The sequence below is a fragment of the Felis catus genome, chromosome A1 (genome assembly GCF_018350175.1).
Source record: "Felis catus isolate Fca126 chromosome A1, F.catus_Fca126_mat1.0, whole genome shotgun sequence".
Lineage (NCBI taxonomy): Eukaryota > Metazoa > Chordata > Mammalia > Carnivora > Felidae > Felis > Felis catus.
In genome coordinates, this window is record NC_058368.1 from 168,146,859 (window position 1) to 168,158,949 (window position 12,091).

Below are 12,091 nucleotides of genomic sequence, written 5' to 3' on the forward strand. Positions count from 1 at the left end.
GTACCTCTGCTCAAACATAATAACCAAGCATTTCCTCTAGTGAATATAAAAGAGAAAGCTCCAGTGGAAAGCTTTCTCTTGGGAAAAAAAAAAAAACGTTGATGGCCAATCATCCCACTAGGATACAATCAATTGAAGGGAAGTCTACCGTTCAATTGCAGGGAAGTCTACAGGAGGGGAAGCAGCTATAGTCCTAAAGGTTTTGTAAATACAGTGTGATCAACAGCTTTTGTGTAAATGCCTGTGATACCTCTGGGCTGGATAGCAAACATGTAAGAAGCTCAATTGCCTTTAGTCAATGGACTCGATTGGCCTCTATTATTGGGCCAGGGTGTCTGGAGAAGAAGCAGCTCAGAACCAAACTTTATTCCAAAAAGAATTATGGAAAATAATGAGTAAAAATATGTTGGCTCAAATTCTGGTTAAATACTGAGGATTCAAGCTAAAATTTCAGAACACATACCTCTACTGTCACATAAATAAATTAGCTTTTGACTAACAGAGAGTTACTATGGAAATGAATTCCCTATTGTCCAAGAATGCGACTATAAAAAAGGCACAACATAATTTATCTTCCTTTCAGTATCCAGGAGCCCCTTCATCATTATAAACATCATATGATATTAAGCAAAATTGTAAAGAAAAATCTGGTTATTTGGTTTCTGAGTAATGATTAATGATTGGCATGGTGTGGGTGTGTACCATGTTTAACTATGTGTGTGAATGAATATAATATATTCATACATAGGCACTTCCCTGTGGCTAACAAGATCTGCCCAGGTGCAGTGAAATTAGTACTTAAGTACACAGTTAAATTAATTAAAAATAAAATGCTGGTAAATATTGTATAATCATTCAAAACTATTAAGTGAATATAACTGTCAATGGTTTTATATAATTGACTATGTCCCTTAAATAAATTTGGTTTCTATTTAGCTCTAATTCTCAATAAATGTTTATTTTAAATTAATAAATGAGATCTGCTTACTTTATTTTTTCCCAGTAATATATTTCCTCATTAAGTTTCATTATAATTTATTCTCATTAGGCCCCAAATATGGTTTCTCTAATTCCGGCAGTCTGTTCTGTTGGGGCCCCATCCGTGTCTAATATTACAATTTATGTATAAACCACAAGACTGAGTGAAGTAGACTCACACTGTTCCTTAAATAAAATTTCTCTCACAAAACAGTGTGAAGGAATTTGAAAGTCTAAGAAAGCATGAAAGCAACATCTCCTAATCTTTCTTAGATAAAGACTGACCTCATGTGTTAGAGACCTGATAAATAAAGTTGAAATCCTTTTTCATACGAATATAAGAATATCTGCCTCAAAACCACAATTTATGAATAAGAAGTATGTGATAAAAAGTCAAGGGATAAAATGAGGATAATATAAGCAGTGTAAAACAATATTTAAAATATAAAAGCCAAGATCCAAGAAAGACCCTTTCAAAAAAGATTGCCTACTTTCTTCATTTTATATTATATATTTATATTAAAGCCTGAAGCAACCATTTTATCAAAGGATAGATATAACAAAGAAACTCATCTGTTCATTTTACTTGTTAGGACTTTCACAAATGGAGTCATTTGAAAGATGAATTCATTTATTTTACTCGTGTCACATTGATACATCCTGCCACTGTAGTTGTTGAAATGAAAAGGTAGCACAAACAAATATATATTACAACTAGAATGTGAGCAACAGGGTTATAAAATATAAAAAGAGTAACCTCATTGGACAGGTGTTACTGATGTAACAGAATAAAAAACTAAATGTGATAAATTGCCATAGCTTATGTAGATACTGCCTATACTAATTTAGCAAAGTAAAAATCAAAGTCATTAATTTGTGCAATAATAATAAGGTACAAGAGTATATTCTGATTCAGTGTACTGCTGCAGTAAGAATTTTTTAATAATTTTATTAAAAATACTATTTTAGTTGTTCAGTGCATGAACTTACCCATAAGGGTGTTGGCAGGGAAAGGAAGAGAACAAAACAAAACAATGAAGAGCAGACATATGGTTATTAATCTTAAGATTCAGTATTGGCACTGAGATAGAAATAAAAGGATCATAAAGATTTAAAATAAGATTTATTTTCATGAAAATTTATTTTACATTTTTATTTTAATGAAAGAATAGGAGTAGATTAGGACTAAAGAGTTACCAGGAACTTTTGGACACCAGGATGAATATTTTTCTCATTACTTTATTTATTTTATTTTTTGACTACTTTAGTTACAGCCCAAGCACACTTCCTCTACAACCCAAGCAGCAGGTAGACGCTATTATTATCCTTATTTTATAGATGAGGAAATTGAGGCAAAGAAATTAGGTGATTTGCCCCAGGTCATACCATCAGCTTTGATGACAGCAATAAGTGGTTTGCTGTCCATTGCAAACTTCTAAAAAAAAAAAATCAATTAATGGATCACACCAGATCTAGATAATCATCGCCAATATTTTCAACATTCAGGTTTTGGGCTCAATTCCTAACTCTGGAGGCTAAATAGAACCAAAGCATGGTCATCTAACAAACAAATCTTCATAATACTCACTGGCTCATACTTACTACAAAATATTTTAGAGCTGAATGAATTTAAGAACATGTATTTTTCCATATCTCAAAATAACACTCAACTACTATAATTACTTAGAAAAAAATGAAATGATAATCTATAACTAAACAGCAACATCATCCTTAAGGCAGCAAAACATTTTATTCTAACTGTAGAATAAAGTACTCTAAACTGATCAGTTGTTTGGAAATTTAAAAGGCAAGAAAGTTCATCTTTCATTTCTAGTCTCTGGATACACAAGAAAGGGAAGACAAAAATTGAGTTAGTTGCATGAATGAACATTCTTTCAGTTACTTAAGTTAAATTGACTGAAAAAAATCAATTTTGTTTTTCTTTAGAAAACATTTCATACTTTCAACCATAAGCACTTTTAAAATACGTGTTTTTTTTTTTTAAATCTTTAAATGTGATTATGGTCCAAAAAAATATCAGAAGTTTGGGCATTTTGTTTAGTTGTCTGTTACCTTGCCCAAAAAATTCTGTTTAAAAACAGAAACAAACATTAAAAACTTCAACCAAAACCATACCTGACATATCCCAAGAATTCAGGTCATGTTTATAAACTGAATAACTAAAGCAACAATAAGACCTAATGTAGCATCAGAATTATATTATTAACTAATTAACACTCACAGCTTTATAATATTTAGCAATCTTACTATATTCATATTTTAAAATAATATCAACACACATAACTTTAAAATATATCAGCAATCTAAAAAATACATCTACCTTTAAGTTATGACAAATATGAATTTTTTACATGGTATATAATAAAAGTGAACTTTTTGTCAAAAATTCTTCCCCACCTTCCATAGTAGTAATTTATTTTTTAATTTTTTTTAAAGTTTATTTATTTGAGAGAAAGCGTGGGCACACACATGCACCCAAACAGGGGAGGGTCAGAGAGAGAGGGAGAGAGAATCCCAAGTAGGCTCTGTGCTGTCAGCATGGAGCCCCAACATGGGGCTCAAGTTCATGAACCGTGAGATCACGATGAGCTAAAACCAAGAGTCGACGCTTGGTGGGCCACACAGGTGCCCCCGTTAGTAGATATTTAAAGTAAGATCTAATAAAAGATTAAAATCATTTTAGCTGATCTGATGTAAACTTACAACGGATCTGCAGCATTAAATTCACGAACCCACAGCATTTCTGAAGTTTGTACTCCAACTACAGGTAAAAATAACTTGCCACTTTGACATTTCAGACTCCATAGATCTATCTGTTCAACTGATTTTTAAATTAATATTATATGCTAATATAAATTATTGTTAATTATTATCTTGAACACTTCCCATGTTCGCATGCATTCTTAAAAAGTATGATATTGAATGGTGTGATTTTATCATGTGACATTAATATAAACATTTTTAAATTTTTGACCTCTTAAAAGCTTTTTTTATTATTATGGAAATTTTCAAATTCAAACAACAGTAATGAGGATAAGGTAATAAACCTCCATGTCCTATAATCTAGCTCAATTATCTATAGTTTGCCATTTTTCATCGGCCAATCCACGTTTTCTTCTTTTTATCTTCTTTGAAATACTTCAAACCAAATGCCTAAACACTGTGTTACCAGTAAATACTCATGTGTATCTCTTACTGATAAAGTTTTTTAGTTAGATTGTTTGTTTATTTTTTAAGTTCTACACCCAACATGAGGTGTGAACTCATGACCCGGAGATCAACAGATGCAGGCTCCACCAACTGAGCCAGCCAAGTGCCTCAAAGTTTTTAAATACAACAAATATTTGGTAGAATTCACCAGTAAAGCAATTTGGGCCTGGAGTATTATTGGAGGGAAGGTTCTTAACTACAAATGCAATTTCTTTAACAGATACAGAGATATTCAGATTATGTACTTCTTGAGTGTGCTTTGGTAATCTGTCTTTCAAATGAATTTTTCATTTCATTAATTTATTAAATTTCTAGGCATAAACACATTCCCTTGTTATCCTTTTAACATCTGTAGAATCTGTAGTTATGACATGATATTGGCAAGTTGTGTCTTGTCTTTGTCTCTCTGTCTCTCCTTTTCTTAATCAGTTTAAGTAGAGATTTATCAATTTGATCTATTTTATCATAGAACCAGTTTTTTGTTGTTTTTTTTTTTTTAATTTTTTTTTCAACGTTTATTTATTTTGGGGACAGAGAGAGACAGAGCATGAACAGGGGAGGGGCAGAGAGAGGGAGACACAGAATCAGAAGCAGGCTCCAGGCTCTGAGCCATCAGCCCAGAGCCTGACGCGGGGCTCGAACTCATGGACCGCGAGATCGTGACCTGGCTGAAGTCGGACGCTTAACCGACTACGCCATCCAGGCGCCCCGAACCAGTTTTTAATTTCAGTGATTTTTCTTTTCTTTTTGTTTTCCATTTCATTGACTTCCATTTTGATCTTTACTATTTCCTTTCCTCTGCTTACTTTGAGTTTAATTTGCTCTTCTTCTTTAAGTTTCATAAGGTAAAAGTTTATAACGTAGAAAGTCACCAAATTCAGATGTTCTTTTTTTTTCTTATATAGGTGTTTAGTGCTATTTAATTTTACCTAAAGGGTAATTTAGCAGGATCACACTAAATCATCAGTGTTGTGTTTTCATTCTCATTCAGTTAAAAATACTTGCTAATTTCTCTTTTGATTTCTTCTGTACTCATGGGTTATTTAGGATTGGGTGTGCAAAAGAGATCATCTACAGACCTCTGGGATTCCCTATGAGTTCTCTATGGGGTTCTCTCCACTCTGGTGGTCTGTCCTCTGAACTCTGGCTGCCTTGGTCTCCCTGGACTTCCTGTTCTGTCTTAACTCAAGAGTGTCTGCTGAGTTTTGCCTGGGTTACCCCCCCGCCCATGCCCACCCTGTGCTATGTGCTGGAAATTCTTTCAGTGCATTAGATGGAAGCAATCATAGGACTCCTCTTGCTTCTCATATCTCAGGGGTCACTGTCCTTAGTTGTCTGACAGCCAGTGTCTTGAAGACTACTGTTACATATATTTTGCCTGGTTTGGGGGATATTTCAAGGAAAAGAGTAAATCTGGTCCCTATTGCTCCATCTTAGCTAGAAAAATAAATCATTTTATTCTGTTTTTTATATATCATTATGAATTCAAGATTTTTGTACATTTGGTTTGCTTTAACCCATTGCAGCCATTTTCCTTTTTGATATTCAAAGTAAGCCAACTTAGGCCACTGGGAACCATTTCATGTTTACTTTGGGTCCTTTTGACGTGTTTCTATTAGTTCATTCAGTGGCAAATGATACTTAGGCACCACCATCTAGACGCTAGGGGTTAATTACATATTTGCATTTGCTAAATCTGTTTTTGAAGAGTAGGAGGGAAAACAATATAGAAATATTTTATATTTATAAACAGATACATTGCAGTGAAAGAACAAACATACCTGTGTTGGAGAAGACTCAATTCTGTCACATACAACACGTCACTAAGATTCTCAACTGTTAAATGGAGACCTCAAAAGTTCTTATTATTGCTTCTTGAATATGGGTCTCAATGTTTCCAAACACAGCCTAGTGAACCTGACTTTATCTTCTCAACTTGGCTGCATTCAGTCTTAGCTATTTCTGGACTCTAATTTGCAATCATAGGAGACTAGAAGGAAGACCTCCTACTCTAAGATTATTTGATATTAGCAGAATTTATCTGAAGACTAAGGGTATTTCGTCAATAAATATTGCAAAATGAGTAACAGTCTAGTCAAGGCTGAGAGCATCAAAGTAAAATTGAGCCCAATGATCCATAGTAATAGGATATCAATATTTTTCCACCTATTCCAAATCTTCTGTCTTCTTGCCCTTGGTGTAACAAATCCCCAATCTTCCTTTCTAAATTATTAATTTGGTTTCTTAGTTTCAGGGAAACCCCCCTCATAGTCCCTTCTAGGTTAATGATTCTGTTTTTAAATTTATTTATTTCAGAGAGAGAGAACAAGCATGTGCACAGGAGAGGGGAGAGCAGAGAGAGAGGGAGAGAGAATCTCAAGCAGACTCTGCACTGCCAGCACAGTGCCTGACACAGGACTCAATCTCAAGAACCATGAGATCAAGACCTGACCGAAATCGAGTAGGACTCTTAACCGACTAAGCCACCCAGGTGCCCCACAGGTCAATTACTTTTAAATGCATAGGTTCTTCTGGGTACAAAAAACTCTAAAGATAGATCATCTAATTTAGACACATCTCTTCATAGACAGGAAAGTAAATCATGGAGGTTTTATGTCATTTGCCTCTTTTAGCAAACTGAGAGTCAGAGACTTAGAAAAGTAATATATTGGGAAGAATTTCTAAACCATATAAACTTAAACATATTTACACCAATAGCTCTCAACACTCTGCATCTCACATCTCTTAAATCATTAATTTAAAAATTATATACCATGATGATAAGAAGGGTAACACAACTTCCTCGGAGCATTTATATATTTATAAACATTTTGTGAATGTAAATTACATTTTGTGCAATATCTGAGTATGAAAACTGTCAGAATGCAAATATTTTAACCCAAAAGCTTTTATTTTATTAAAACCTGAGTTCTTTTTTAAATTTTTTTAATGTTTGTTTATTTTTGAGAGAGACAGAGACAGGATGTGAGTGGGTTAGGGGCAGAAAGAGAGGGAGACACAGAATCTGAAGCAGGCTCCAGGCTCCGAGCTGTCAGCACAGAGCCCCATGTGGGGCTCAAACTCACGAGCTGTGAGATCATGACCTGAGCGGAAGTCAGACGCTCAACCAACTGAGCCACCCAGGTGCCCCTAAAACATGATTTCTACCCTTAGTATTCAAGAGATAAAAACAATTAAAATAGCTTTAGAGAAGCTATGCATGCTTAAAATTCTATCTTGCCTTTATTTGAATCCAAGAAAATAAGCAATATTATACCACCAACCAGTCTTCTCATCAGAGCAAAAGACTTTATTGACCAACAAAGAATGATCCTCAAAAGTCTGTGGACTGGCTTTGATATTAATCCAGTAGATCTGAACTACTGACAGTCCAAACCACCAATTCCGGCCTATAATCTTCAGAAGAACATTCTCAGCAAATTCAGCCTTCCAACGCAGACATTTGCTATTTGCTATAGCTGCTATTTTGTCACTGAGAGTAATTCTGATCTTTTAAGTACCAGTGTACCATAATTTTTGGCCATCTCAAAATGCTCAGGGAAGCACTTACTGATCTAATAAGTCTTGTTTTGTCTTTAATGAGTACAATTTCTAGCGATCATAAAAATCCCACATATGGTCATTATAACACTTGTTGTGCACAATCTGTTCATCCAAAGGCATTTCTACCCTACACTATAAACAACATTAGATGTGACTAGAAAAACATTCATCCACCAAGATGTTCCAGGCCAAGGTTATAGGAAATGAATAAAAATTATGGTCATGTATGGTCTTGGTTACACTAAGATATTCTGATAGAACAATAATTGAGAATGATGTGTTTTTCGTCTCCACCAGCTTTAGTCTCTGGTCCTCAAAAAACAACTAAAGTTGGTCAGTTATCAGTCATTTAAGACACAGGACAATCACAGGATCTGTTTCAGACACACCAGACCAAAACAATGATTTGATATTCTTCTCTCAAAGTTTGCTCTGATTTTCAAGCAACTTAGATATAACAAAATCCATTTTAATACTAGGAGTAACATTAGCTTAGCATTTACTGCAATTTTGACGCTGAGGCAAGCACCTTGCATGTATTATTTCAATTAATACCCTGAAAAATATTTGTCTACTCAGCTAATAAGTGCCAGAGACAAGATTCAAACTCAAGCAAACAACAGAGCCCAGGCACCTATCCCCTGTGCCTTTATTGGAGAGTCCCACGTAACTCATTATCATTTGCTCTCTTCCTAGAAAGAAAAGAAAAAGATTATTTCCCACTAAACTGTAAGCTTAAAGAGACCTGAAGAGACCAAGCTCTGAGAAACCTGGGATCTCAACCGGTTTATTTCAACATTGTGCTGCTAACACAACAGTTTCCTAAGAGTAGTGAAATGAAGGAAAGGTGAATGAAAAGGTTACTCAACTACAAAGTGGGAAAGGCAAGGACTCATACCCATTATCCTAAGTATAATATGATGCAGCTGAAATCTATCCAATGACAAATTTCAGATAATACACAGGTAAATTTTATAGTCATCCAGTCTTCATTACACACATGTAAGAATTAGCTCCTAATTATTTTAAAGCTCTGGAGTAAAGCTGACACATAAGTGAGAGATTACAAAGGAAATGGCATTTTCATCATTGCCAAAATATGATATTTTATATATTTGGTATAAAAGTGAACTCTCCTAGAAGGTTAATTTTTGACATAAATTCACCTCTCTTTTCACCTTACATTTTCAGCTTAATCATATGCATGAGACATATGTACTTCCTAAAAGCCAAATGCAATAAATTAACATTTAAATAATTTTTGTTAGATAGATCAGTTTCTTTAATGCATGTATTTATCTCATAGTCATTAGCAATGAAAAAGCAAGAAAGTAAGCTTTCTTGTTTAAATGAATGTTCCATTTAAGAAAGGATAGATTTTGTATTGTTGCTTTAAACTGATCTCAACTACCAAATCCTAGTACACTTTTATTTTTTTTTTAATGTTTGTTTACTTTTGAGAGAGAGACACACAGAGTGTGAGCAGGGGAGGGGCAGAGAGAGGGAGACACAGAATGTGAAGCAGGTTCCAGGTTCCGACCTGTCAGAACAGAGCCTGATGCGGGGCTCAAACTCAGGAGCCGCAAGATCATGATCTGAGTCGAAGTCTGATGCTTAACCAACTCAGCCACCCAGGCACCCCAATCCTAGTACACTCCTGTAATGGTCTGACTGTTCCTCACTCAAATACATTTACCAATGCTAGGGTGCTGATATGAATGATAGAAAGGCTAAGGAGATGCAGCCACAGAACCTACCTTGGTTAGGTGAATGACTCCTTTAGAAGTAACCGAACAACCCATGAAGCCAACGTACTGAAGTTCAGGACAGTGCTCAGCAAATGCTTTCACTGACTGATCTGTTACCTAGGGAAGGGACACGAATAAAGTTATTCAAAGTGGCATCCCAGCGAGTTTAAAGATTTGGCTCCTGCAAATTCCCTCTGTCCTACCTTGTGTCATTAATATTTCCCTTTCTGTTGGCTCATTTTAATCTGTTTACAAACATGCAGCAATATCTCCTGTGGGTTTTTTTAACTTTATTTCTTTTTCAAGTAATCTCTACACCCAACATGGGGCCTGAACTCACAACCCCAAGATCAAGAGGCACATGCTCTTCTGACTGAACCAGCCAGGCACCCAAGATGTCAACACTCTCCATCACCACTTCTTCCTACCAATCTCTCTCAATGTACATATTTTCTATTGACATATAATCCACACACTATAACATTCACCCTTTCAAAGGGTACCGTTCAGTGGTTTTTAGCATATTCACAATTGTGCACCCATCTAACCCTAGAACATGCTTATCACCCCCAAAAGAGTTGCCCTCAATTCTTGGCAACTTTCCACCTCTATGGATTTGCCTGGTCTGAACATTTTTTATCATGGAAATTATATAACTGGTTCCTAAAAGACAACAATGGTCTCTTTATAAGGTTTCTACCTTCAAGTGTTTCTTTCAAGGAATCTGACTTTGCCCCTCGCTGCTTCAAATTCTTTAAATTAGGATGGTGTGATGATTAATTTTATGTGTCAACATGGCTATACAATGGGGCACCAAAATATTTGGTTAAACAGTGTTCTGGGTATGTCTGTGAGGATATTTGTGATGAGATTAACATTTGAGATGGTGTACTGAGTAAAGCAGACTGTCCTCCCCAATGTGAGTGGGCCTCATCTAACCCACTGGAGTTCTGAATGTAACAAAAAAGCTGAGTAAGGGAGACTTGGCTCACTCTCTCTCACTCTAGCTCTTTTGTTCTCGCTCTTGCTCTTTCTCTCTCTACCTGGCTATCTTCAAGCTGAGACATCAGTCTCCTACCTTCAGATTCAAACTTGGACTAGAACTTACACTGCTGGCTCTACTGGTTCTTACGCCTTTGGACTCAGATTAGAACCATATCATCAGCTTTTCTGTGTCTCCAGATTGCGACCTCAGGTTTTAGAACTTCTTGGCTTCCATAAATGTGTAAGCCAATTCCTTACAATAATCTCTTTATAGAAACACACACACACACACACACACACACACACACACACACACACACACATTTTCTCTCTCTCTCTCTTTCTCTCTCTCTCTCATACGGATTCTGTTTCTCAAGAAAACCCTGACTAATGTAATACATATTAGAATTCCCTGAGGAGTTCATTAAATATTCAGAGCCAAAAGGGTGAGGCCCAAGAATCCCTATTTTTAATAAGCCCCTGAGTGACTCCTAGGCATGTAAAAGCTTGAGGCCCAAGTGCTGCCAAGAAGTTACCTTGACAACTTTTGACATTTCCACCTGGCCCTACTTTAAACAAAGGGCAAAGTGAAATTCCTTTTTTGTCTTCCCCCACCTCCAGAAAATTTCAGTGTATAAAATTATCCTCTTGTAATTGTGCTAAAATTCTCTTCACTGTTCCACAAAGTGGTAGTTTATAAAAGAAGGTCCAAATATTCTCTACCATAGGCTTAATTTCAGTTTCATTTTCTTCACAGTCAAGATGAGATCAACAAGTTAAACACCTTTGTTAGTTTTTCAAACAGCAGTGACAAATCTCTTTTGCATTAGCTTTAATATGGGTGACACTTTGTATCTTCCTTATCTATTCTGAATAGATATTGGAAAATAAAGGTATGTGGGTAGCATTAATTCTAAAACAATCACAAGAACATTTTCCTAAAATAATGAAACCAACAGCATCCATGGTACATCTGATAAAAGATTAATTCTGCACTCAAAAGTAAAGTATGCTTTAGCATATTAAGGCTAAGGGTGCCATTGATAAATTAAAAATGGGCCTTCCTGACACTCAGCTTTCTAAAAAACGTTATGTTAACAAAGAATGTTTCAAGCACTAAAATCGCCTGAAGCCTCAATGGAAACCAATTTCTATTTTTTAAAAAGAGGGTAGGGGTTAACAGAGGTTAAATACATATGGTCAGGTGGTTAAATACCCTGCCCAATCTCACTCTAACATCTAGCCTTTCCTACCTCCATCTTCAAGGAGGGGAGAGGAACTCAGATAAGGATTAAGGACACAAGAAAGCTCAGGTCCAAGGTGTTAAATCTTGCAGAGAGAAGAAAAAAGAGTATTAAAAATTTGGTTTGCGGGTCTTCCTCGTTCAGCTCAAGCAATCAGAACAAGAGAACTCAGAGGAGCTTCCAGCACCAAAAGAGTCCTATAAGTCAAGCAAGACCAGAGTAAGTCCTTGGGATATAGAAACACTCTTAACTACGCTTGGGTATGTTTTAGGAGACTAATCAAAGGGCCTTGAAGATTCGGGCAGGGTCTGGCTCCATTCCAAAGAATAGAAGATATGTTAG

At 35.7% G+C, this 12,091-nt stretch overlaps 1 protein-coding gene across 4 annotated transcripts in view; it reads right to left on the reverse strand.

Moving 5' to 3' along the window:
• FBXL17 (F-box and leucine rich repeat protein 17) overlaps positions 1-12,091 on the reverse strand; it is a 497,923-nt gene that overhangs the window by 333,286 nt on the left and 152,546 nt on the right. For 3 of the 4 annotated variants that reach the window (XM_045034518.1, XM_003981190.5, XM_045034522.1), the window contains one exon: positions 9,531-9,638. The exons of the other annotated variant lie outside the window; for it this stretch is intronic. In XM_045034518.1, the coding sequence (XP_044890453.1) occupies positions 9,531-9,638 (108 nt within the window). The remainder of the gene's footprint in view (positions 1-9,530; positions 9,639-12,091) is intronic. 4 annotated transcript variants of the gene reach the window in all.